Below are 27,619 nucleotides of genomic sequence, written 5' to 3'. Positions count from 1 at the left end.
GGTATTACGAAATTTTGCAAACTTAGGATGCTTTCAAAGGTTCAACTGCTTCATGCATATCTCTTCCCTGTGAGATTCTGTAAACATTTCTTTCAAAGAATATCAAGATAAGAATTGTCCAGCTTCTCTGTTTCCAAACAGGTTGTAAATGTTTGAGTTTTTCAGCTTTTTAATTTACCTGAAGATGTCAACTGCTTCTTGGTGATCTCAATCAACTGCGTCAACTTCGGTCAAGAATATTCTCATTTTTCTATCAAAACCACCATGATGACGATTCTTGAGAAAAAAATTTGAAAATCTTATGTTGGATTGAGTGTTTGGCAGAATTGCCTTTATACCTAAAAAAGTTAATTGCAACATGAAAAATCATAATCAATTAAAAAAACTTTAATGTACCCCCTTTCTTTTTCTGCGTGCCAAAGATAACTTAATCAAAGGCAGAGACCAACAGTGCCTTGCCCAAGAATTTCAAAGTCGTAAAAATGAGCTGAAAATTAAATATCCAGGTGTGAAACCAAGGTAACGTGAGAGGCAGAAAGACTCGTCGCTGGAATAAATTGGAACCTTTTTGCTCTAATGATGCTTTTAGTTCACACTTGGATATAGATTTTATGCTTACTTTCGGTCATTATCAGACTTTCATACTATGAAAAGTGTCGGATAGAGAAAACCTTATTATCCTATGTTTCTACTTTTTCGTGCCATCTTCACATTTTGTGGTACCAAAAACCTATTTGGTCACATATTTACAGCAAGTACAACGCAGCATTACAAAGCATGCCTTCTACTTTTATTAGTATTATTGTGATAACCATACCATCTTGGCAATGATATCCGCTGTATCCTCTCGCGCATGAGCACTTGTAGCTGGCTGTTTGATTTGTGCAGTTGCCATTATTTTGACATGGGGAGCTAGCACATCCGTTGTAAACTAAAAATATTTCAGTTAATATTATCAACAAAATGTGACAAATTGAATGTATTCTTCAACATTTCCAAGTAGAATACAACGACTAAGGTTGTGTCCACCAATGGTATACGGATTGCTTGGAATTTAAAAAAAAATGTTGCCAATAGGTAAGTCTCGCAAGCCCTTCAGATTTCCTCAATTTGAAAAAGGCTTGCTACTTATGCTGCTGGTAGGAGAGGCAGAGATTCTCGATCTGATTATTCTGAAGTGCATATATCTATAGAGACTGTATGTTAACTGTAAAGCACATGTTTTTGATATAATGGTACCATGATCAATTTCGTTTTGCAGTCAAACAAGAGGATATATTACTGTCTGTTTTGAATCCAATCGCTATTGCGTAGGCTTTGAAAGCTAAAACGTCTTCAGAATCTTCTTTTTCGAACAGTTTCTGGCATGTTCTACGTGCAATAAGTTCAACATTGCCTAGGGGCTACCACTAGTCACAGCCATTTTGAAGACGCCGTGCAAGTTTGGAAGAGCTGCTACTCGTTTCCTCTTCATAATTTCTAAATGCGTTTCTTATTATTTGAAAAATGTATATCCGTGGCTTGAAGATTTGATATGCTAAGAAAGTAAAGGGTATAGTAAAAAATAATATTCGATGCCCTTAATTGAGATCCAGGAATAAATTTGTGTTATTAATTGCTCTTACATATATCTGCCGTCGTGTTTGCATGTGTTGTAAATCTTTATAAGCAAAATATCTAGACAACTCAATTTAAAAGAACAAAATTTACATGATAGTTGAAGAAAATTCTTACCAGCACAGATTACCCCAGTCCATGGAGTGGTGCACTGACAGGAATAATAGCCAACCTGATCATTGCAAGTTCCTCCATTCGAACAGGGACTGCTTGCACATTCGTTGATGTCTGTTTGAATCGAAAAGGGTTCTTTAATATAATTTTCAAAGTAAACATGACTTTTTCATAAATATTAGGAAGATTCGTATTCAAGATCCCACACGTCTGGCTTTGGAAATTATCTCTAAATACTCATTTGTAAGAACCTACTATTTTCAGAGTTCTTAAATTCCTATGTTACCAGACGCGGGTTTTTACTTTATCGAAAATGATTTTACTTTTATGTTGGCGTGTAAAATTGAAGCAGAGAATCTTCAGCATTCCAAAGGTTGAAGAGTACTTTTCTATTGAAAAAAGCAAACATTTAAAGATGCTTTGGAATGTTTAAAAATTGTTCAAAGCCGAACGCTTGCAATCACAACAAACAAAGCAATTCACACTTTTTGCTATATCATTTTTTATAAACATGCTGTTTTCTTAACTCAGGTGACTTTCGCTACGTTAAAGATGTTTGAAATTTTAGTCTTATTGGATTGATAATGAGAAAATTCATTTTCATTTGCAAGTCAACTAGGTTTTCGAATATAATTGTGAAATGTCATACTAGTCGAGCAGTCAAATCCACCGTATCCTCTGAGGCACGAGCAGCTGTAACTGTTTATCAGATCTGTGCAATTGCCACCATTTTGGCAGGGGGAGCTACCACACTCGTCAAGATCTAAGAAATTGATTTGATCTTATTGATAAAAGTTTACAAAGCGGATAGATTCTTATGCGAATTAATTGAGAGATAAAATTTTGATTGCAAGCATTTAATTTAAAGCTATCAAGAAAAGATACCATTTTAGTCAATTTGGATAAAGTTGTTTCTCTTCCATTTCTCTTCTGTGTGACAACAATGTTTACGGTCTGGATTTAGCTAGGAAGGACATTGATTTAAGCTTTAGGAAACCAATAAATGCTAACCAAAATGGCAGCTAATATTGTTTCAGCTACCATTGTGCTGATTGTTTGCAACCAAGGGCCAAGATTGGTTTTCAAATGTGGGAGGAGGGGGGCTTTGATTTCCGCCATTTTAAAGAACATAGAGATTCTCAAAATTACCTCTTGATATAATAGGTATGACTTCAACAATTCTTTGGGGTCTCAAGAACTTTAGCCCCTTTGTCACCTTGGCCTTTGTTTGCAAAAATGACTTATGGTATCCCAAAAAATCTATGCACCCTTTTTTTAAGTAACAATTACAACTATAAAACACCTACTTTTCTCGCATCTGTTTCCCTGAAAACCAGCAGCACAAGAGCATTGGAAGCTTGACGCAGAATTTGTGCAAGTCCCTTGGTTCAAACAAGGGCTGCTATGACAGTAGTTATTCTCTGAAAAAAAACTCCTATTATAAAAGCTTGCTGTAAAATATTGGATATCTGAAATTTAAATATTGTTAAAAATTGTTGAATAGCTTTTTCAGAATGGATTCAAGTTAAACTTTCGCTTAGGATTCTAGACTCAGCAGCTGAGCTATTGCTTCAACGTTCGTTGTAACAAACGCCATCCAACAATGCAACTGACATTTGCATGAAAAGATAAAGTGACCCATGCCTCTAAACTATACCTAGTACAAAATTGTAAACCTTAGCTAACCAAGCAGAGGCTAAAATGCTGTAGACGCCGTTTACAAACTTCTTGACAATAAAAAACGTTGGAAAATGCGAAAAAATCGTTGTTCAAAGTTAGATGAAACGAACTTGATAATGAAGAAGCTTTTTAGGATGATAATTTGAGAATGTGACAAGGCAAGGATAAATGAATAAGAAACTCCATTTACCCGCACAGGTACTTCCTTGCCATTGTGTTGGGCAAGAGCAGTGATAAGAATTCAGTTGGTCCGTACATGTACCACCGTTGCGACATGGCGCACTTCCGCATTCGTCAATATCAATATATAATAAATGAATCAAATTTGAACAATTTTGTTCAATTATTATAAAAGTTATCATTTTTGTTGTCGACCCTGAGTACTCCCGTTTTTTATTACTACAAATGTAACAGTTTATTTTGTAAAAAGGCTAGCCAGTTGCCAGTTACAAAAATCCTATGCAAAGGAGAGACTTGCAATTGCAGTTTCAGCTGGAATTCAAGATAAAAAGTTTCTATTATGATCTTTATTACTTTTGAAAACACGGATAGAACTTGGGGAATCCAAAACATTTAAGCTAATTCAAATATGCTAGCTAAATAATACCTTAAAAATAAGTCGAGTAATTGTAAACTTAGATATATTTTAATTAAAATGAGATGATTTATTTGGTTTTCCTAAAATGTGTTTCTCAAGGTCTTTTCAAAAATTTGTTTTTGGTTAAGCTGTCTGTTGTGAAATCCAGTTTAAAGAACAATATTGAAACTGATGGGAAACAAATGCCAGTTCCTTTTTTCGTTTTTTATGTTCAATATGCGGAGAGAGAAGCCCAAGTGCCTAAAGTTTTTTGCATTTTGGTGGCTGATTGTCGAAACCTGAAAGTCGAAGGAGAGTTTGCTATCAATATGCACTCCAAGTAGTTCTCTTCAGAGTTGTTTGTGAAATCAGCATTACTAATCTCAAAAAACCAAGTGGACCCTCGTACTAAAATGTATATAGTGACTAAAATGACTAAAATGACTAAAATGTAGTGACTAAAATGCATTTATCTGCATTTGTTTTCAAGGAAAACAATTCTAATACTAAGTTGAAGTCATTTTCAAGCTTGCTGGTTGTATTATGTAGGTTCTTATCACAAGGTGTTGATCAATTTAGAAAGCCAAGGTGTTGGTAAAAGGTTCCAAGCTTAAGTGATTTGTTGCTTTAAAGAAGAACGTCATCTGTAAGCAACATTGTGCAAAATTAGATTACTTGTCCAGCATTCTGTTCCTGTGTATCCTGGTTGGCAAACGCATGAATATCCATTCGTTTTTTCTATACAGCTACCACCGTTTTTGCAAGGAGAGCTTTGACATTCCATAATTTCTGAAAAAATATTTTGCAAGGAGGAAATAAAAAAGTCATACGTTTGTTAGCAAATTTATACCTCGCCAGAAGTTACAACTTGAGGATTTAGAAAAGTTAGTGTCTACTCAGTGGAAGGTTGTCGGTAGGGATGCTAGGTGGCAAGGCATGAGCAAGCAAGAATGTGTCTTTCAAAGTCATTCATTCTTCTGCAATATACGAAAGAATGTGTATACATTTTTATTAAGACTTTAAGAACCCAGTGCCAAGGATAGGTATTTTCAAAAACTAAGCAAATAGAAAATATACGGTTATATTGTGAAAATACTTTTGATTTATACAAAGACTTGTTTGAAATCTACAAATCAACTGGTAGATAATAAGCCAACTTCTACAATTTCGTATCCAGTTCACAGCTAAGAGGAAATAAGATGAAACGTGATGCGGAATAACAGGTCTTCTATTACACATTTAAACCTGAAATTAGGACTTCATAACTTTTCTGAAAACGGCAAATCCCCACTAATTAGAACTCAAAGTCGAAAAGAGTCCGCTACTTCCAACCACAAAAACCAGTGTAGTGAAAAACTAATGATAATGAGTACAACCAAATAACCACACCTCAATTGTTACCGGTACACCTTGAATAAGACATATTCATCAAAACTTTATGCATTTTTAAGAGGAAATTGAGTCATGTCTTTTAGGCACGATACCTGATTCACAATTTTTTCCTTGGAATCCAGATTTACAAGTACATTCGAAGCTATTCAGCTTGTCAATGCAGGTCCCGCCATTAAAGCAGGGAAGACTGGCACATTCGTTGATTTCTGTTGGAAGTAAATGAAGATTTTAAATGCTATCTTTTATATATTCATGATGCAACTGACATGCAAAATTTGAAAACTGGCAATAGCAATTTGCAGTTAATTGGTTGCTTGTAAGGCCCTAGACGCACCGAACAAGATTTCAGGAAGAACTTCTGACACTCTTAATCTCATTGTTCATAGAGAAAAGAGATTATACCTGTTAGTAAACAAATGCTGAATTTCCATTGCGCCCACCCGCCATTTAACCAAATTCACTAATCCCTCAAAGGTTCAGTTGTCTTGCCCCAGAGCAGGACGAGCTCGGTAAAACGAAAATGATTAGCAATTAACGCATTTCTCTGGGGCTATACAAAACCCAAAGTCAAATTGTTCTTTGATTTAAACAACATTTCATTAGCCTAATAGCAAACAACTACTTCACATACGAACTGCAGCGCGCTCGAATTTCCAAACGGAAATCGGATTATCTTTGTCAAACTTGAAAAAGGGTTCTCGATTCTCCACTTTGACAAATATAATGGGTTTTAAGTCAGAAATTAGTGTGTCTAGGGCCTAAGACCTGTATTTGTAAAAATCAGCTCGCAAATAAAGATATCACTTTTTCAAAACTTCAAACAATCTCCTATAGCCCACCGCACACAGCAGACTTTTTTTTGAAAGACGAAGATTTTTGTCTTCGACTTATCCGCACACGACAGCTTTTGGTCTTTGAAAGACAAAGGTTTTTGTCTTAACAGATTGAAGCACAGACAGAAAATTGCTTATGTTTAGTTTTCGATGACGGTCTTTGAAAGACAAAAATCTTTGTTTTTGACAAGCGCATACGGCAGATTTCTGTCTTTGGAATGCTGAAGACAACAATCTTTGTCTTTCAAAGACAAAAGTCTGCCATGTGTGCTGGGCTTATGTGATGAGATCGATACTTATCAAAATCTTCTATAAATGACGATTAAAACAATTTAGCTTTTAGATAAAACTAGATGTACTAGCCTTGTTCACATGCAGTGCCTGTATATCCAGATACACATGTACATTTGTAGCTCTCTTCGGTATTCGTGCATGTCCCCTTGTTCAGACATGGGTCACTTTCGCATTTATCTTCATCTACAGAGAAAGATTTCACTTTTAATTTTAATATTAGATATATAAAATTTCTAGCTGCAAACTTTTTAGCAATTAGATATTTAAAAGAAAAATTTTCTACTTTGTTTGAAAAGTATTTAAAAAGAAAGATTATACACCACTCATATTTCCATAAAATCTTTTCACAATATCTAAACACACGACTATCATTATTAATGATTTCATGCTATAAAAAGCCAGACGTATATTTTTCTAATTTTGTATGCAGGGGCGGATCTAAGCAACAATGATTGGGGGGGGTGTTAGACACTAATTTTGATGCCACACCTTTCAGGTCACTGGTAAATTATGGAAACGCCCATTTCTAAAATTCCGTTTTACTTTAAGGTTAAGATGATAAAAAGTAGTGGCGTAGCCAGGTTTGGAAGATTGGAGGGGCAAAGAGGAGAAAATTGTTCCTGACCACAAACTTAAGAATCTAGGAAAACACCTCATTTTGCAAAAGCGTTTGGAAAAGCTATGGCTTTTTTACGTGGCAATTTTGCTTTTTACAACGTCATATCTGGTTTTTTGTGGCTGACCCCATTCTACAACTGCCTATTTCCTTGACAATTCATCTAACGCTTACATTCTGAATTCTGTAAGGCGAGGAAGCACTACGTGTAAAAGCTGATTCTCCACAGTTTTAATCAAATATCTAAAAATAACAAGCCAGACGTATATTTTTCTAATTTTGTATGATAGTTACTCTTGAGTATTAGCAAAAACTGACAAAAATGTCATTTAAATATTTTCAATTGGCATCATGTAGGCATTGACTTGGATGAAAATTTGTGAGGAATGTTAACCTCTTACCATTTCAGAAATAAAACCAAAATTACAAATTTATCCTTAGAAATCCTTTGAAGCCCAGCTATCCTTTTAAGAATTTCTAGCAAGACAAATTTATTTATGCAGTAAGATATTTCTGATGTTGGGAAACCTTGCAGGTTGTCGCAATGTAGGCCCGTTTGCTTTTTATCACAATGAATGCATTCGTAGTAAGGATGGTGACACGTTTCCCTGCAGAGGACGTTACTTGCACACGGATGAAGCTTCTGGCATGTCACTCCAACCTAGCAAAGGATTAGATTTATCATTATGTTAATGTCCACGATTCCTTTTTCTTCTATGAACATTCAACATTTGTGAGAATTCCACTTAGTTTTACATACTTTCTTCAATATCTATTTTCCATATGATTTAGTTCCTATCGGCAAAATTGCATGGATTAAACATCTAACTCACCTCTGTCTGGTTGTAATCTGTTGACTTGTAAACCCAGCCAGGTCTTTGAACAAGACTACTTCCATTTTCACCAGCAATCTTACTGTTCAGTTCACAAATGGCAGTGACATTCTGTATATTGTATGATTTGCATTTAGGATGCTTTACACATTCCAACGTGCAGTCTGCATCATGGATACCTTGTATTGTTGCCAACAGGATTCCTTGTAGAGACCAATCAACTTCAAATATCGTAAAATCTGCATGGATCAGGCAAGGGAGGCGAAGAATCAGCCCATTACAATCGTTCCATAGATTTGCAAGCATCCATAATCTGGAATAGATTATTTTTCTTATAAATCAAAAGATTTCATATCGTTGAGTTTAATTTTATATTAAAAATTGGACCTTAATTTTCCCTTTTCGTTGAAATCTATTGATTATTGTTTCTTAACATTAAGTAAATATCTATGGTCAAATGTCTCTTTTCTCTCTTTGATAAACTAAGGTGCCTAACATGAAGCCACAAAAATTTGTTGAGTATCAAAAAAAGGTCATTCTCAAATGCTATGAGCGTTTGAGATTCTCTTAATCTATGGTTGTCCATTATTTTCACGTTTTTTGTTTGCGTATCTACAATGCCTGCCAAAAGTCTTGGAACACTAATGTCATTTTCCAAATCAAGTCAAAATCAATCATCCCCCTCCCCCACGGAACATTGTTGTTTTACTATAAAACAGGTTTGGATTTTAGGAAACACTTCTTTTATTATATTTCTCTAAATTATCAAGATTGTTTTAGGGGGAAGGGGAAGGAAGTAATAATTTTTATTTCGGAAAAGAAATGAAAGATGTAGAATGCAGTGCAAAATACTGGTTGTTCTAAGTACTTTTGGCAGGCATTGTATGTTGCTCCAGGTAAGGCAGGTGCCTTGTGTGCCACTTTAAGGAAGGAGGCTACAGTGATCGTAGAAGCGTGGGGTACGAAGGCTTTAGCCCCCCCCCCCCCCCAAAAAAAAAAATTCCAAAATTTTCTTAAAGCCATATCAAAATCATCCTGCTCTTGGTTTTTAGCATGTCTAGTCTCTTCAAAACTGTTCTGCCCCTCCCCCTTCAATCTATAATATGCTCCCTGGTCCTTGGAAAGTTACACAGTAGGTATTTTAGTACCACATTTTAGCAAATTTTAATGGTTAGGGTTTGTGGGATTAAAAAGCAAATCACCTATGCCCAAGTAAAACACTATTTTATTATTGTCAGCTGCATTAACGCTGCTATATCACAGTTTTTTTTAAATCTATAGGATATTAGCATGAACTTTCATGTCACTGCTTATGGTTTGAAAACCCTTGAGACCATTTTGATCATAAATGAAAAGTGTAAATCAGCGTGTAAATCGAAGAAATGGCATGTTGAAGTAGAAAAGCGCCTGAGACGGAAAAAGCAAGTGGTTGATAAGAACCCAAGAAAAGCTGGGTTAACAGACAAGGTGGGGAGGGAAAGTGTTATGAAGGTAACATTCGGCCATTTTCACAGAGAAATCGAAGAAAGATTTACTAGTTCGATTACGTATACATGCATTCAGTCATACATAATTATCAAATAAACCATTCTTACCACTTTCGTTTTGTCGGGTTTAGATTTTTAACTTTATATTTTCTAATGCTGAATTAATGCTTCGACTGGGTAACAAATCCCGAAGAACTTATCAATTTCACTGCTCAGTATGGAGATAACTGTGTCATTCTAAATATGCTAGCCATTTAGCCAGCTGTGATAGATTATTTGGCAAGTTGAAAACAATGCCTTCATTAAAGAAAGATTCAACGAGGCAAGGAAGAATCTGTGATATTGTTTTGCTCAGTGCAGACAGAGACGAAGCTGAAAAATCTGACTTTCAACGCATCAAAGACCAGGACATGGAAACAAATGCAAGAAAGGGGCAGTTGTATTTCCAATTTTTTCTATGATTTTAAAGCCACTGACCTGCTAATCTCATTGAAAAAAGGAATGAGTATGCCCTATATTTTAATCGGAATACCTCTAATATATTTCCAGAAATTATTTTGCGCTACATATATTTTTTATTCACCATTTAAAGAGCTCATGGTTCCCGTTCATTATGTCGATATGGCTTTGCTAGATCCTACAATCTTATTTTTATCCATAAATCACTTTGGAATCTATTGTAGTCCAAATTTTTGTTATGGAAACCAGAATTGTGGCAATGATTCAGAGATTCGGATTATTAAGAAACAGGTCGATTAACCAAGTTTTGAAATTTGGAGTGTTGAATAATCAAAATTATTGGTTTGAGAGATCCTTGAAGAGGGGCGAATTATCTGTGCTTACAATCGGTACTTTTCCCCTAGATACTCCATTGCTTTTTTATTTTATCAATTGTACTTTTGCATATATTAGTTTTGTCGCCTTATAAATATAGTCACAAGTGGTGAAGGTTGGAAATGAAGATATTGTAACATGACAGAGAATCATGATCTCATTTAAATCATGAATTTCGACAATGATTAACTCATTAAGCAATCATTACAAAAAAATTATTAAATGTAAGAGACGTACCGTAACAACGATGAAAGCCCATGGAAAACACCAAGTTTGGGGTTGCTATTCTCCAAATGATGTCTGTCCAGCATATTTTCATTTGCTTGAACGTAAATAGAGATTGTTGATGGAAATCTTATACTTAAAGTACAAGACTTTACTTCTAATGCTCCTCCCTCGCCTCATATTAGCCAAAACTCTGAAAGTATTAATTTATAACGAGCGTCCACTATCCAATAAGCCCCCACCCTGGCATATCAATCTCATTTCTTGCGTCCATGACAAACACCGTTTCGAAGAGAAAATGAAAAACGAAGCTTTTTTCGTATAAACTTGCTAGTTGAATGGTGACATCACTTGCTGTAGAGAATGGAAAGGAGGACTGAGAGGTTAGATCCTACCCTCCAATAAAATCCTTTGCTTTTTTTCGTCTTGCATTTATGTGGCAAACGAGCCAGCCCAGTTAGGTGAGATCCCACCTGGGTGGAGGTGAATTTCTTTCATATAAACGCTGAAAGGTGGCCTAAACCTGGAATGTTGAACGATTCTTTCCATATAGAATGAAATGAAATGGTAGGTTCATATATACATGGCATTAAATTGCTTCTCACTTGTCAGGAAATAGGCTGGAAGGTGGGACGAAATTGTCCATATACAGCAGGAAAGTTGGATAGAATCTGCATGTAAACATTTGATGATTTCGTCCCACCTGCCACATCATGGGCTGCCAGGTGGGATACATTTGCTTATAAAAGAAAACCCTAAGTTCCCTTTAGCCTCCTTGAACGTTCTTTGAACTCTTTGGAAACTGAATTTTGAATAAGCCGCAATTTTTGGATTGGCTGTTGAGATATATACCCACAGATAACTGATAGCCATTTTGTCTTTGTATTTCATCACAACTTTTTTTGAAAATCGTTAGTACTATTGTCTTTGTTGCAGGAACAAGATACGAATCGTAGCCTATCGTATTTTTTGTCCGACACTCATCAGAGATTAAACTTCGGATAATGACTGAAGACAGGAAAAAAAGTTCCTGGTTTTACAAATCAGTGACTGCTTAGCCTGTGTTAAAGAACCCTAACATGAGAGAAGAGGTATTGATCACAGGCCACAACTCTTTCTGTCATACATCCTGCGTTCTAAAATAGACTCTTACATCAGAATCCGCAAAAGGTGCTTCCAACAGAAAACCTTCTATTTGTTGCAGTTAAAATATTTAAAGCTAATCGATTATACTAAATAAAATTAAAGGCACTTCTAGAAGGAATATGGGTAGGAGGGTAATTACCCCCTCTCCCTATTTTTGTCAAAACATGTTTTGCATATTTTTTCTAGAAATTCATTCTAAGACGGTAGGAAGCGGTAGATCATATTTCAAACTAAAGACAATTTATCTGGTACACTGAAACGAGAGAAAAGAGCGGGGTCTCACTGGTCAGGTCTTTTGAATTTCCATTCTGCAGTACCTGGCGCCGCCCATTGTCCTCCCAACTTCTTGGACTACCACATTTTTTATACTTTTAAGTCACCCCTTTCCAGACACCTTCTTTTCCATGTTCCGTGAATCCTGCTTTAAGAATGACCATTCCAAGAAAGAAACATGGCCTCTCATTTTCAAATTATGCAGTAAATACAGTCTTTCAAAGTAAATACAGCATGTGGAAACTTTCTACACCATGATTTAAGTTTTTACGAGAAAGGAAACGAAATTGTTAGATGACAAAGGTGTCAGGTCGCGGGACACTGTTGTTTTGTTGATGCTCGTGGATGGGGTGAATCTACCAAAGCAACTGAAGTAAGATTTGGTAGGACAGAGAATCGCAGCGAATCATCTTTTAATAGTAAAAATATTTTTTGTCATTGTTCAAATCTTGAAATTCGATTTTATAAGTACATTTTAACATCATTTTTATTGATCAGCCCATGAAAAGAATCCGTTTCCACTGAAGCGGGAACACCAGAAGTGAACATCTGTTTGTGCTGTTTGGCCGAGGGAAAGCACAGAGACATCTGTCTGTGGAAGCCCAGGTTTACGAAAAGTAAATATTGCTGAAAGCCAATTGTATAAGAAGGATACAGACCTGCAGCATTGCTGCTCTGTAGGGTAAAAATTCCAACAGAAAAAGGTCATAGACATCAGGAAGTCAATCGTGGGCTACGTCCACACATTTGGACAAAATTGCTCAACCTACCATAAACTGATAAAGGGGAGGAAATGGAAAATAAAGTTGTCTTTTCCCCATTATGAGCCGAAGCACCAGCGACTAAAAGACTAAAAGCTGGTGACTAAAAGAATCAAAACATCAAATAGCTTAAAAGATGCCCTTAGGTGGGAGAAATTTTCATAATGCTTGAAGAACAAATAGAAACTGTCAGAGTTAAACCGAAAAGCAAATTTTTATATAGAGAAACAAAATGATAAAAAGAAATTAACTCTCTAGTAGCAAGGTTTCACCAAGCAAGGTGAGACTCACACATTGACCCAGCCACCCCCCTCTTCCTCCAAAGATGCAAATGAAGCATGAAGAATCACGTCAAAAGAGACAATAACGAATAGTAGACAAATATGGATCAATCAAAGGACAAATATCCCTAGTGAACTAAACTCTGATTAAATTTCTTTCAAACAATCAAAACAGTTTTAATTTTTGTTTGAAAAGGCTCCTTCAATTCCGTTCTCATTTAACTTGTGCCTGAGATTTTCTTTTGAATTAAACAACTCTAAAAGTAAACAAGTATCAAATAATTCTAGAATTTAAGTAAATACCATCATTAAGCATGCCTGCATCTGTCCTCTTCTCCTGTTTTCTTAAACAACCCATGATCACCGCCTTATAAAAAACAAGCTTATTGCATATCAAACGATATCCATAGCAATTATCATGAAACAAATTGAAGCCAGGTGACAAGATGAATCTTGCCAACGGGTTCTTTGCAAAAGCAAACAATAGTGGGTTCCTCTTTCTTTAGTTCATTACATTCGTCGTGAATAGTGCTCTTCGCATCATCAATCGAATCAAATGTATTTATGGTAAGTTTTTTATGCAGGTATTACATTTTATGCAGTTCCATCTATTGATTTATAATTAATATTATGATTCATTTTTGGATGTTTTGTCAGATTTGACCTGTTTTCAAATGATTAAATAGATTATAGGTATTATGCAATCAATACAGAAGTAAATGAATGAATGATGTTGCCGAAGTCCATCAAGATTGGACCATTGACCTCCTCTTATAAGCATGTCTATAAGCTTGCTTCATTTCGCCTTGCCATATTATGGTTTTTGTCATCCATTCTTCTCTCTCTCTCTCTCCCTCTCTTTCTTTCTCCTTCCGTCCCCCCTTCAATGGAAGAAAGTACCAAGCTGTCACCTCTCCTCTTCCAATGGCCATATTCTCTGAATTTTCTTTTTCGAACTTCACGCGACACCCTATGATTTATGGTTACTCCTACTTGTTCTATTACCCACTCATTTTTTCCTCTCTCTGTCCATCTAACTCCAGGAGTGGTGGCATGGGGGGCAAGGGGGGGCTTTAGCCCCCCCCCCCTAGATTTTTGTTAGCCCCCCGTCGGCAGCCAATCAATTTTTGCTTTCTCAATACCGTCGGCACTTGATGGATGTCACCCGGTTTACATGTTTTTGAATGACATAAATAATCGAGGAGAAAACTGCACTGGCTGGTTTATGGTTTTCTCAATGGCTTTTCTTCGGCAATTTTATTATCATAGTGGCATTATATCCTGTCGCTTCCGTGAAAGCTGTGACTTAATTTCATGGTGCTCCCTCGCATGACCCACCATGGTGCCCCTCTCAGTTGAAATCCCTGTTGGTGCTTGGAATTCATGCGAATTGTGCAGAGATGCTTGATTTGAATCATGTTTTGGACCGTTTCAAGGAAATTTACCCTAACAACAGCAAAATCACGCTGTCATAAATAAAGTCTTTAATGAATTTTAGGGATTCTCTTTTCGTTTCAAGACATTATTATTGCCAATGAAAACATTTCGATCATGAGCACATTTTGCGTAATAGATTTTTCAAAAAGCATTTCTTTTCCTTTTTCATCAACTATTTTTCAATAGCATTGTTCACCGCATAGCTTGCGACAAACAAATGGTTTAGAGAAAACCATCGATTAACTTCTTCCACCATAGATAGGAAGAAATATTCAACTATAGGCAATATTTGCGCATTAAGTTTCTTACAAGGCACAAATTGCCGAGAAAATCTCGTGGACTCCGACACAGGTTGGAAAGTGGGGAGTGGGGAGGGGTCAAGGGAGAATTTTGCACCCACAACAAAAGATTTTGGAAAAATGCTCTATTGCTTTGTAAAAAAGTGGGGGCCATGACCCCTCGGTGCCCCTTCATTGGAGGTGCTGCTCAGGGGCGTCGCGACTGGGGGGTTGTCACACCCACCCCAATAGTATCTCAATAGGAAATTTCAGGTAAAATCCGCTCGGTGGAAGAAACGCTTTAGGTATTTCAGAGACTTTCCTGTCATAAAATCAATGAAGGATCAAGCTATCTTAGGTAAAATTGTGCCTCGTGTCCATTTCTCCTAAAGTTTCCCAGTAGAAGCGTCAACTGCAATTCACTATGAGCTCCATATTTTCCTTAACATTCAAAAGGCATGCTAAGATGGAAAGAGGGATCTAAATTTAGAAGTAACTGACAACCTGGTATTTTTCAAGACCACGGCAAAGATGTTGTTTTTAACTGCTGTAAAAAAGTTTTGCAAAAAGACAATAATTTTCAATAGGATTAGGAGGATTGCTTTAGTGAAATCTGCTTAAAAGAGTGCATTTCCTGTCCCTTCGGCGGCAACCATGGTGCCGCCTCAGGTAGTAACTATATATTTTGCCCGTCCCGATATAGAGATTTGACAAGACTATTAGGAAAGTCGGTTATTATCATACAGAGTTAGATTGACAAAATGTATTGCAGAGGTTTGTGACACCAGCTAAAAAGTTTAAGGCAATAATTTTTTAATCAGGTAAATTTGCATTACACACCTCACCCCAAACGAGGCTTGCCTCGCGACGGCCCTGCCTGTCGGCAATTTGACACATTCAGCGTCGGCAGTTACGGAGAATATAAACTTCGGCACCTTGAAGGTTTGTCTCTAGCGCCACCCCTGTCTAACTCTCATCTTTTTTCTCCACAGGCACATCTCAAAGGCATTGATCTTTATCTGTCTTACTTATTTATGGTTCACGTTTCACAACCATACAAAACTATGCTCCAAACCATCATAGTTTAGTCTTACTTTAAGACGAATGCTCAATTCTCCTGACTGCCACATTTCTGCCATTTTGTCTGCAACAGTTCAAGAAATGAGAAATTCTACTCTTTATGATCCCCTGAGTTTCACCTTTTTTCACTTCCTCAATCCTTTCACCATCGATCTCCAACTCTCCACCTCCGTGCACTTTCATTGCAAATGGATTTATTGATGTAGAGGTCCACTTCTTTGCTAACGGTCATCATTTCCTCGCCCATCTCCTTGCATTCCTTTCTAGACCTGGATCGTCGTGTCGTCCGCATATTTGAGGTTCCAGACGTTTCTTCCTGCAAAAACTTGCCAGAACTATCTTTGAGTCTTTCTAGGACTTCTCTCATGATTTTCTCCCGAATGGTGTAATAGTGCTAGTTTGGATTTCGTTTGTTTTACAACTTGTAACCTTAGTTATTTAACACCTTTTGTACATTCGATTGTTTATAATTCCTTTTATTATCTAATTGCACCTTTAGGCTCATTAATTATTTCATTTGGGATTTTTGTATCTTCATTCAATTTATCTAATTAATCTTGGGAGTAGTATCTTTTGTAATCACTATTATTTCGTAAATACCTAGCTATATAGTACGGACAATAATAATTAACCGAAAACTTGAAATTAAGATTCCATGCATCATTTTCTACATTATATCAAAAAATAGTTTTGCGTGTCAGCGCAAGGAAGTTTATTCTGTTTTCCGCAAACCCGTATGCCTTGAACTTATCGAGTTGAGAAATCTTTAACTTTTTTTGCCTTCCGTACGGAAAATGTCTTAGCAATGGCCGACTCTGAAAGAAAACTTTGTGAAGAGATACAAAAATACCCCCACATGTATGATTCCTTACTAGAGGAGCGTCGGTCTGGAACCCAGGGTAAGGAATCGGCAGAAATATTTAATTATTGGACAGGAGCAAGAAAAATGGCTATTTATACAGGAATCATTGACATCAAACGCGACTCGTTGACAATAACGGCACAATCCCCCCCCCAAACGGTTCGCAAAGTATTTGTAGGTAGAACATACCAGCATGTTTTGCTGTTCCTTTTAATTTTTTCTCCGTACAAGTAGAAGGGCAAGAGGAACATTCCTCGGCGGCATGTCTGGAAACTATGAACTGAAAAAGCTTATGGCATATTGTTTCAAGCTTCCCGCATGGACATGCGGAAAACGTACGTGTTCACGTTGTCTGGATATGCAAGATGAAAAGGCATATGCTTCAAAGCTTACTCTTGTGCAGAATTTAGCGTAAGCTAGTAAGTTCAGAACTATGAACCCAATTTGAAATACTTGAAATAATATTACCTATCATCGATGGAAGCAGGCAGAGCTGTAGAGCCCCCCATCACATCTAACTCACATGATATCACATTTAGAAGCATCATCTAACTGTCTGGAACTGTCTGGAACAACTGCCTTAAATCAAAGTTGATTTTACCACTTTTTTACTGAATGCACGACAGTGTTATTGCCAAGTGAAAACCGAACACATTAATTGCATCGATCGAGGAAAAGTCGTATTATCAAGTGTCTTTTTACTGACAAAGCGTAAGACCAAACCATAAATAATTTACTTAAAATCAGTTTTTAAAAGTTTTATTCATAAGAGACAAGTAAAACTTTGAGAAAAACAAATAGGGCTAAATTTTATAGACAGAAAATCTGATTTATCGATGCGCAAAACATCTGAATCAGAATATATATATATATATATTTAGGGTTTGCACTTCAACGAGACCGCTGTTTTCAATGTGTGTCCTATGCCCTAAGCCTTAAATTGACATATTAAAAGTGAGTCTCATAAAATAAAAGTATAGTACATTAAATAAATAAAAAGCAGATCTAACTATATACATTCAAATTTAATTTTTATCTTAGTTAAAATGTTCCTACATGTTAGTTAAAACGGTTTGTCTTAAATTATTTAAAGTTTTTAATTTTACAGAGTTTTCGCAGTTGTTTTACTATACTTTTCTTCAATGGCTTTGCTGAACGTAGCTTAAGTCACTCCAATCATTTCCAGTTTCATTGTTTGCCTTTATTTAAATGAATTCGTCTAATGAACAAGCAAGAACGCGAGAACTCGTTCACCATAAATTTTAAAACTTTCCAGTCAATAGAGAATCAAGGATTGTGTTTTTATTTCTTCTTTGACCCTCTTCTTCTCCAACCTCCAAAAGTCCTACCGACAACAAGTAAACAGTTAAAAATATCCAAATGAAATGACATTTTAAAACATTTGAGCTGAAAATGGTCTTTTATTTTTGAATATTGATTTATTATTTTTTCATTTCTCCTGATTTTTTTCATGTTTACGATAAGTAAGTGGCAACTCATTGAGAAGTGCCATCAACGATTTAAGTGCCAAGATTAAGTGTTAACTTACATTGAGCATATTGTTCCAGTGTACCCAGAAGCACAAGTGCATGTAAAATGATTAACTAGGTTGTTGCAAGTTCCTCCATTTTGGCAAGGAGAGCTTGCACATTCATTGATATCTGTCGAAAATATAATTGTTTGCATATATAATTACTAATGCAAAGAACAGTTCCATATCAAAAGCAACTGGTTGCAATCAAAATATATAACCATCAATGTCAATAGAAAAATATGATATCGAGATGCTAACATCCACTTCAATATCAATATATCTCCTATGAACTTGTAGAAATTCAGCTCGATATTTACACGACAAATGTAGATGCAGAATGTCTCTAAGCAAATACTGGCATATCACATTTCAAAATCGACATTGTTAACACACTTCAAAATCGACAGCTAAATCAGCTACCATGTTGCAATACAAATGTCCGGCAAATGCTTGAAAATGTCGCACTTGTGTTTCAGCAACAAATAAAATTGTTTGCACAGTTTGCCGTGAACACAAATGTATTCTAGTCTAGTCAACTTTCAAGTAGACAATTAAGCTTATTTTTTCTCTATTTACACGCAAAAATGCAATTCGTAGAGGCAACGAAGATGATTGAGAAGCAAAGGGCTAGCGCAACGAGCAATGATTACAATACTAAACCAAATTAAATTTGGCTAGACAACGATAGTGTGTTACTTTTTGAGATGTGCCAAATGAAGTCCAGCTTACGGTGCACGCTCAAAGCAAGGCCCTCTCTCCATCTAATTAAATTCACTCTTCACAGCTCACAATTCACTGATGTAAACCAATCTAAACTTGGAGATATGCGTTACCAGAAATTTATTAGGCTGGAGCAAGTAGTTTGGTCAACCTCTTGGCACCAGAATCTGTTTCAAACTTAAAAAGATTGGTCTCAATGACGACTTTTTAAACACTGTATGTTTCACCTGCCAAACGACAGTGAAGACACATACCAAAGAAACATTTGCTATGTGTCTTCCGAAACAAATCATTGAATATAATCATCGCACATGCCGGTTCAATTGTACTGTCCCTCTCGGTTACTATCAAGAGACAATTTCATACCTTCTCCGCAGTTGTACCCGGAGTAACCAGGTGCACATACACAGGAGTACAAATTCAAATGATCAATGCATTGTTCACCGTTTTGACATGGCATGCTAGCACATTCATCTATGTCTGCAACAGGAGTAAGCTTGAACATAAACATATAATCCGAAAAGGAACTTTCTAAAATGCTAAAATTTAGAATTCTTGCAGAAATTCACTTTCTCACGAAAAGTTACTTTTTGAAAATTGGTAAGATGTTAATGCTCGAGTTTATAAATTGTCTTGAACAAAAGTCTGTTTTGTCTTAGATAATAACTTTCCTTCAGGGTATAACTTCAGGGAAGTTTGGCAAGAAAGTATCAGCACTTTTGTAATCTCCAGTGGTGAAAGAGGTTGGACTGGTAAACTTAGGGACAAAAAGACGTGGATGCTCCTTTCAAAGTGCTTTCATTATTCCAAAATACGAGTTGTGTGTATACATTGAACAATTTGTTCAGGAACCGGGACTATAGGGGTAAATTGTGTACCAAAGAATAAATAAACACAAATAGTAATAAAGATGGCATGGAATAAAACGTCGTGTATATCACATAAAACTTAGAGGAATGATGATTTTAGATTTTTTTAAGGGAAGATTTATTATCAACACTTCTTTTTTACATTAAATATGGTACTAATTTTAATAGTACTCGACCAAAGATTAAACTGCTAAACAAACAAACCTTTCATGGAGTCATTCTTTGAATTATTCAGAATTTTTTAAAAAAAGGAAAAGGATTATTTCTTTTTCCAAAAGCTACCTGATTCACAATGTTTTCCTTGGAATCCAGATTTACAAGTACATTCGAAGCTATTCAGCTTGTTAACGCAGGTCCCGCCATTAAAGCAGGGAAGACTGGCGCATTCGTTGATTTCTGTTGGAAGTAAATGAGGATTTTAAATGTTATCTTCTTAGTTATTCGAATGTTATCAGTCATGGTGCAACTGACATGCAAAAATTGAGAACTGACGATAGCAATATTTCAACACATATCCACAAAACTGGCTGCTTTTGTGAACTGAATTTGGTAAAGTGAAAATCAGTTCGCAATGAAAGACATCGCATTTTCTCAACAGGCTATAATCTACGGAGTGAGACTTATGTTATTGAGTTATTGAGATTTATGATAAAAGTCAGCAATCATTTAGATAAAACTAGATGTACTAGCCTTGTTCACATGCAGTGCCAGTGTATCCAAATGCACACGTACATTTGTAGCTCTCTTCGGTATTTGTACATGTTCCATTGTTCAGACATGGGTCACTTTCACATTTATCTTCATCTACAGAGAAAGATTTCACTTTTAATTTCAATATTAAATATACCAAATTTCTAGCTGCAAACTTTCTAGCAATTAGATATTTAAAAGAAAAATTTTCTACTTTGTTTGAAAAGTATTTAAAAAGAAAGATTATACACCACTCATATTTCCATAAAATCTTTTCACAATACCTAAACACACGACTATCATTATTAATGATTTCATGCTATAAAAAGCCAGACGTATATTTTTCTAATTTCGTATGCAGGGGCGGATCTAAGCAACAATGATTGGGGGGGGGGGGTGTTAGACACCTTTTGGTGCCACACCTTTCAGGTCACTGGTAAATTATGGAAACGCCTATTTTTAAAATTCCGTTTTACTTTAAGGTTAAGATGATAAAAAGTAGTGGCGTAGCCAGGTTTGGAAGATTGGAGGGGCGAAGAGGAGAAAAATTTTGCTGACCACACCCGTAGCAATTTAGGTAAACACCCCATTTTGCAAAGCTATGGCTTTTTTACGTGGCAATTTTGCTTTATACAACGTCATATCTGGATTTTTGTGGCTGACCCCATTCTACCTATTTCTGCCTATTTCCTTGACAATTCATCTAACGCTTACATTCTAAATTGTGTAAGGCGAGGAAGCACTACGTGTAAAAGCGTTTTAACATTGTCTGAAATAAGAAGTCCCCCTTTAAGGTACTAACTCTATTGCAGATTTGAACTTTTCTCAGACACCGACTTTCTGAGCGGCCGCTCCCCTTGTCTCCCCCCGCTACGCTACTGATAAGAAGATAAATAATGATATTAAGGAGATAAATAAAGTAAAATCTTGGCGTTAATTTGTTACTGCTGACTACCAAAAAATGATTTTTACCGAACGGAACCAAATTTACAGAAGGAGACAGAAAAATTTGAGGGGGGGGGGGTGTCGCACCCCCTATTTATGCAGTAAGATATTTCTGATGTTGGGAAACCTTGCAGCTTGTCGCAATGTAGGCCCGTTTGCTTTTTATCACAATGAATGCATTCGTAGTAGGGATGGTGACACGTTTCCCTGCAGAGGACGTTACTTGCACACGGATGAAGTTTCTGGCATGTCTCTCCAACCTGGGAAAAGATTAGATTTATCATTATGAAAATGTCCACGATTCCTTATTCTTCTATGAACATTCAACATTTGGAAGAATTCCAATTAGTTTTACATACTTTCTTCAATATCTATTTTCCATATGATTTAGTTCCTATCGGCAAAATTGCATGGATTAAACATCTAACTCACCTCTGTCTGGTTGTAATCTGTTGACTTGTAAACCCAGCCAGGTCTTTGAACAAGACTACTTCCATTTTCACCAGCAATCTTACTGTTCAGTTCACAAATGGCAGTGACATTCTGTATATTGTATGATTTGCATTTCGGATGCTTTACACATTCCAACGTGCAGTCTGCATCATGGATACCTTGTATTGTTGCCAACAGGCTTCCTTGTAGGGACCAATCAACTTCGAATATCGTGAAATCTGCATGGACCAGGCAAGGGAGGCGAAGAATCAGCCCATTGCAATAATTCCATAGATTTGCAAGCATCCATAATCTGGAATATATCATATTTTTCATGAAACTTTAAACTTCGTATCGTTAAAATTTATTTTATATTGCAATTTATCCTTGATTTTCTGAATTTAATTGAAATCTGTTGGTATGAGTTCCTTCACGGAAAGCTCATACCTATTGTAAAAAATCTGTTCAATATCTTTGATTAATTAGGCAGGAAAGTCATCTATCTGGTTTAGTAATACAACAGGAAGTCATTCTGGACCCCTGTTCTCACCTTATTTATATAACACTTAGCTCTAGCCAAGAGGGTTTTAATGCCAGAGCTCGAAAAGATGCCGGTTTTGAGTAGACGCCAGACAAATGTTCCTAGTTTTGAACTGCCGAGGGCGGTCATTCGAGGTAGATTATATTCAGATATACAGAAGGCATTCAGAAATAGCAAATAATCAAGATTTCTGTTTCAAAATTGTAAAAAATATCAAAGTTAAATTAGCAGAAACAATTAATTTTAAAAAAATTATTTGGTGCTGTCAATAATGTACGCCGGGTTTTAAATAAACGCCGGTTTTGAATAAAGCCGGGGTGCAAAATATGCTTTAAGAAAAATCGCCGGGGCGTCTTTTCAGGCAAATGCTGTATTCAAAAAAAGCTATGTTAACCTGAATTATTCTCTCTTGATTAATCGCTCATTTGTGCCTTAAGAAATGTTAGTTTTGCTACCTTAATAAACACTAACAATTGTAAAGTACCTTGTGTTATAATTGCATTTCACATTCAAACCGCTGATAAACGGAAAAGCTAAAGGACTTTCAATCAGATCAATTAGATTTATATTGTACGTACCTTAAAAGCGTTGAAAGACCACGAAAGGCATTGAGTTTGGCGTTTTCTCTCTTTAAATTAACTTTGTTCAGCATCTTTTAATGTACTTCAAAGGAAAAAAATTATTTTATAGACAAATGCACCAAAAAGATTATTTTTCACTGCGTGAATTTTCTGTAACTTCCTTCTCGTTCTGTCGTTCTTAAACCGTATCATTCCGTCGTTATGTCGTTTGCTATGGTGTACAGAGGGGGGATTTGTTGGCGTAACCCTTCGAAGTCGTTTAAGACTACATCCTTTATCTTAGAAAAGGGCCCTTCTACAATTGTAGTGCTGCACCTTCTAATAGATCCTATTTTTCAAAGGTATATTATTCAAAGATGTTAGCTCCCTGCATATTTGCGCCACAAATATGCTTCAAATTGGTAATTTAGTATTTATCAAAAAATGCATCAGATGAAAATGCAATGAAATTAGAAAAAATTTCATATAGCGTTATTTTAATGCTCTTAACGCAACGCTGTGGAACTGCAAGCACAATTAAAGCATGTTTCCATTGTCGTGTGAACAACTGTTGAAAAGGTTCGTTCCATTCCATTCAAGTTTGAACTTAGGCTAGGGTTCGCGGCTCAAATAAACGACTCTAAAAATGTACGAGTATAAAAATATTCTAGTATTAAAGTAAATACCATCAGTACGATGTCCGTATCTCGAGTCTCTTCTGTTCTTCTGGATCATTAAAGACCCAAAATTGGTGGGTCTAGCCTCTTATAAAAGCCGGCCTATTGACATCAAATGAAATTCATTTTGATTATTTGGAATAAATTAGTGGTAATCTGAGTCATGTTTTGTTGGCAGGTTCCTTCCAAAAAGTAATCATCTGTGGTTTTTGAGTATTATTTTTAACTTTAAGTTTCAATTCTTTTTCTCGGGTCAGCATTCGAAATGAATCTTCGTAGTTTGTCTATTATTTTATTATTGATGTCATGTTTTTTTGTAGTACCTTACCCGCAATTTCTCCTTGCATTTTACCAATAGTTTGATTGATGTTATTTGAAATATCTCGTTACACGTTATGCAATTTAACGGTGTTGGACCCGAATTAAGTCCGGTCAGGCTGATACCGAAAAAAGTCCGGTCAGGCTAGTACCGAAAGAAGTCCGGTGAAGCTGATACCGAAAGAAATCCGGTCAAGCTGATAGCGAAAGTAGTCCGGTCAAGCTGATACCGAGAGAAGATTTTGCATATTTTGAGACATTTTGCCATGCTTTTTCGCTCATATGATCAGAACTTAAAATTTAAAAATAAATGTTTATGATGTCAACACTTTAGCACTCCCCTGTCGATCTGCACAGTTCAGCAAACTGGCCATCTAATTCACTAGTGGAGTGAGTTCATGGAATGGTAGTGAGTTCTATTCCAGCGATCGTGAACGATCCATAAAGATCCATGATCGAGAACGATCCATGATACAGTTGAGGTGACAAGAGAAAAACAATCATTAGCAATTGTAAAATGGCTGGAGATAGGAAACTCGACAAAATTGGACCCGGAGAAGCTGAGCTCATATTAAAAAATATAGGGACGGCCTATGGGCGATCCTCAGGGATTCGCAGCGATTTCTAGTCAGCCTGAACAAAAACTAGATCAGTTCCATTAATTAACTTCAACACTATTTACTAATAACTGTATGCATTAAAAGCAAGTAGCTTTATTCACTTTTTCGTTGTGCTCTAGATCAAAATTTTGTATCAATCTCAAAGAAACATTTATTATAAATCTGTTTGATGGTTGAACGAATCAGAGAAAAAAGGATGAGAACTAGAAAACGGCGTAGAGGTATTTACCAAAAAATGTCCGTGTGCTATAGACTTTGAAATAGGTATATTATTTAAATGCACATTACTACAACAATAAAGAAGAAATGATAAAGAACATATCACAAGTTGATGTTACAAAGAACATATAAAATTGTCTGCAAGGGAAGTGCTTTTTTTAGGTTGTAGGTTTCAAATATGCTTTATATGTTTTTAAACAATTCTAACCTGACTCAATTTTGCGCTGCATTTTGTAGCATTTTGGAAATAACATATCTGTTAGACTTATGTCCTAAATTGCAATTAATTAGCATAAAACGATAAGCAGACCCTCAAGGTTTTCCAAAGGTATTACGAAATTTTGCAAACTTAGGACGCTTTCAAAGGTTCAACTGTTTCATGCATATCTCTTCTCTGTGAGATTTTGTAAAGATTTCTTTCCCAAAATATCAAGATAAGAATTGTTCAGCTTCTCTGTTTTCAAACAGGTTATAAATGTTGGAGTTTGTCAGCTTTTTAATTTACCTGAAGATGTCAACTGCTTCTTTGTGATCTCAGACAACTGCGTCAACTTCGGTCAAGAATATTCTCATTTTTCTATCAAAACCACCATGACGATGATTCTTGAGAAAAAAATTTAAAATCTTATGTTGGATTGAGTTTTTGGCAAAATTGCCTTTATACCTTAAAAAGATAATCGCAACATGAAAAATCATAATCAATTTAAAAAACTTTAATGTACCCCCTTTCTTTTTCTGCGTGCCAAAGATAACTTGGGCAAAGGCAGAGACCAACATAGTGCCTTGCCCAAGAATTTCAAAGTCGTAAGAAGTGAGCTGAATATTAAAGATCCAGGTGTGGAACCAAGGTAACGTGAGAGGCAGAAAGACTCGTCGCTGGAATAAATTGGAACCTTTTTGCTCTAATGATGCTTTTAGTTCACACTTGGATATAGATTTTATGCTTACTTTCGGTCATTATCAGACTTTTATACTATAAAAAGTGTCGGATAGAGAAAACCTTATTATCCTATGTTTCTACTTTTTCGTGCCATCTTCACATTTTGTGGTACCAAAAACCTATTTGGTCACATATTTACAGCAAGTACAACGCAGCATTACAAAGCATGCCTTCTACTTTTATTAGTATTATTGTGATAACCATACCATCTTGGCAATGATATCCGCTGTATCCTCTCGCGCATGAGCACTTGTAGCTGGCTGTTTGATTTGTGCAGTTGCCATTATTTTGACATGGGGAGCTAGCACATCCGTTGTATACTAAAAATATTTCAGTTAATATTATCAAAAAAATGTGACAAATTGAATTTATTCTTCAACATTTCCAAGTAGAATACAACGACTAAGGTTGTGTCCACCAATGGTATACGGATTGCTTGGAATTTTAAAAAAAATGTTGCCAAAAGGTAAGTCTCGCAAGCCCTTCAGATTTTCCAATTTGAAAAAGGCTTGCTACTTATGCTGCTGGTAGAAGAGGCAGAGATTCACGATCTGATTATTCTGAAGTGCATATATCTATAGAGACTGTATGTTAACTGTAAAGCACATGTTTTTGATATAATGGTACCATGATCAATTTCGTTTTGCAGTCAAACAAGAGGATATATTACTGTCTGTTTTGAATCCAATCGCTATTGCGTAGGCTTTGAAAGCTAAAACGTCTTCAGAATCTTCTTTTTCGAACAGTTTCTGGCATGTTCTACGTGCAATAAGTTCAACATTGCCTAGGGGCTACCACTAGTCACAGCCATTTTGAAGACGCCGTGCAAGTTTGAAAGAGCTGCTACTCGTTTCCTCTTCATAATTTCTAAATGCGTTTCTTATTATTTGAAAAATGTGTATCCGTGGCTTGAAGATTTGATATGCTAAGAAAGTAAAGGGTATAGTAAAAAATAATATTCGATGCCCTTAATTGAGATCCAGGAATAAATTTGTGTTATTAATTGCTCTTACATATATCTGCCGTCGTGTTTGCATGTGTTGTCAATCTTTATAAGCAAAATATCTAGACAACTCGATTTAAAAGAACAAAATTTACATGATAGTTGAAGAAAATTCTTACCAGCACAATTTACCCCAGTCCATGGAGTGGTGCACTGACAGGAATAATAGCCAACCTGATCATTGCAAGTTCCTCCATTCGAACAGGGACTGCTTGCACATTCGTTGATGTCTGTTTGAATCGAAAAGGGTTCTTTAATATAATTTTCAAAGGAAACATGACTTTTTTCATAAATATTAGGAAGATTCGTATTCAAGATCCCACAAGTCTGGCTTTGGAAATTATCTCTAAATACTCATTTGTAAGAACCTACTATTTTCAGAGTTCTTAAATTCCTATGTTACTACACGCGGGTTTTTACTGTATCGAAAATGATTTTACTTTTATGTTGGCGTGTAAAATTGAAGCAGAGAATCTTCAGCATTCCAAAGGTTGAAGAGTACTTTTCTATTGAAAAAAGCAAACATTTAAAGATGCTTTGGAATGTTTAAAAATTGTTCAAAGCCGAACGCTTGCAATCACAACAAACAAAGCAATTCACATAATTTGCTATATCATTTTTTATAAACATGCTGTTTTCTTAACTCAGGTGACTTTCGCTACGTTAAAGATGTTTGAAATTTTATTCTTATTGGATTGATAATGAGAAAATTCATTTTCATTTGCAAGTCAACTAGGTTTTCGAATATAATTGTGAAATGTCATACTAGTCGAGCAGTCAAATCCACCGTATCCTCTGAGGCACGAGCAGCTGTAACTGTTTGTCAGATCTGTGCAATTGCCACCATTTTGGCAGGGGGAGCTACCACACTCGTCAAGATCTAAGAAATTTATTTGATATTATTGATAAAAGTTTACAAAGCGGATAGATT

At 36.0% G+C, this 27,619-nt stretch overlaps 2 protein-coding genes across 3 annotated transcripts in view; both read right to left on the bottom strand.

Annotated features, from left to right (window-relative positions):
- Positions 1 to 309: 309 nt before the first annotated feature.
- Positions 310 to 27,619, bottom strand: part of LOC135682061 (uncharacterized) — a 50,651-nt gene continuing 23,341 nt past the window's right edge. Inside the window, exons 20-38 of the mRNA XM_089112903.1 lie at positions 27,455 to 27,568; positions 26,808 to 26,918; positions 25,892 to 26,005; positions 25,336 to 25,348; positions 22,836 to 22,868; positions 21,811 to 22,123; positions 21,506 to 21,638; positions 20,434 to 20,547; positions 20,026 to 20,139; positions 19,241 to 19,354; positions 18,170 to 18,281; positions 17,939 to 17,965; positions 5,473 to 5,597; positions 4,635 to 4,777; positions 3,602 to 3,842; positions 3,039 to 3,152; positions 2,381 to 2,494; positions 1,735 to 1,845; positions 310 to 931 (exon numbers count right to left, since the gene is read on the bottom strand). Of these exons, the coding sequence (XP_088969029.1) occupies positions 747 to 931; positions 1,735 to 1,845; positions 2,381 to 2,494; positions 3,039 to 3,152; positions 3,602 to 3,842; positions 4,635 to 4,777; positions 5,473 to 5,597; positions 17,939 to 17,965; positions 18,170 to 18,281; positions 19,241 to 19,354; positions 20,026 to 20,139; positions 20,434 to 20,547; positions 21,506 to 21,638; positions 21,811 to 22,123; positions 22,836 to 22,868; positions 25,336 to 25,348; positions 25,892 to 26,005; positions 26,808 to 26,918; positions 27,455 to 27,568 (2,345 nt within the window). The 3' untranslated portion in view covers positions 310 to 746. The remainder of the gene's footprint in view (positions 932 to 1,734; positions 1,846 to 2,380; positions 2,495 to 3,038; positions 3,153 to 3,601; positions 3,843 to 4,634; positions 4,778 to 5,472; positions 5,598 to 17,938; positions 17,966 to 18,169; positions 18,282 to 19,240; positions 19,355 to 20,025; positions 20,140 to 20,433; positions 20,548 to 21,505; positions 21,639 to 21,810; positions 22,124 to 22,835; positions 22,869 to 25,335; positions 25,349 to 25,891; positions 26,006 to 26,807; positions 26,919 to 27,454; positions 27,569 to 27,619) is intronic.
- LOC148958192 (uncharacterized) lies at positions 6,043 to 13,968 on the bottom strand. 2 transcript variants are annotated; one of them, XM_089113115.1, is made up of 5 exons: positions 13,267 to 13,968; positions 10,515 to 10,599; positions 7,957 to 8,269; positions 7,652 to 7,784; positions 6,043 to 6,690 (listed from the first exon to the last, which is right to left on the bottom strand). In XM_089113115.1, exons 1-5 carry the CDS (start codon positions 13,319 to 13,321, stop codon positions 6,572 to 6,574), a joined length of 705 nt encoding a protein of 234 aa, XP_088969241.1. In that variant the 5' UTR covers positions 13,322 to 13,968; the 3' UTR covers positions 6,043 to 6,571. The 2 variants fall into 2 exon arrangements, with proteins under 2 accessions (XP_088969241.1, XP_088969240.1); XM_089113114.1 differs by having other exon boundaries at positions 6,552 to 7,784.

This window comes from Rhopilema esculentum, chromosome 16 (assembly GCF_057945365.1).
Source record: "Rhopilema esculentum isolate cy_ngs chromosome 16, ASM5794536v1, whole genome shotgun sequence".
NCBI classification, from domain to species: domain Eukaryota; kingdom Metazoa; phylum Cnidaria; class Scyphozoa; order Rhizostomeae; family Rhizostomatidae; genus Rhopilema; species Rhopilema esculentum.
This window is presented reverse-complemented; position numbering and strand designations above follow the sequence as displayed.

Coding starts and splice junctions, on each gene's coding strand:
- LOC148958192 (XM_089113114.1), bottom strand. CDS start 13,321: ATGGGTTGTTTAAGAAAACAGGAGAAGAGGACAGATGCAGGCATGCTT. Junction 8,270..10,514: donor GGGCTTTCATCGTTGTTACG/GTACGTCTCTTA, acceptor AATCTATTCCAG/ATTATGGATGCTTGCAAATC. Junction 7,785..7,956: donor CAGATTACAACCAGACAGAG/GTGAGTTAGATG, acceptor ATCCTTTGCTAG/GTTGGAGTGACATGCCAGAA.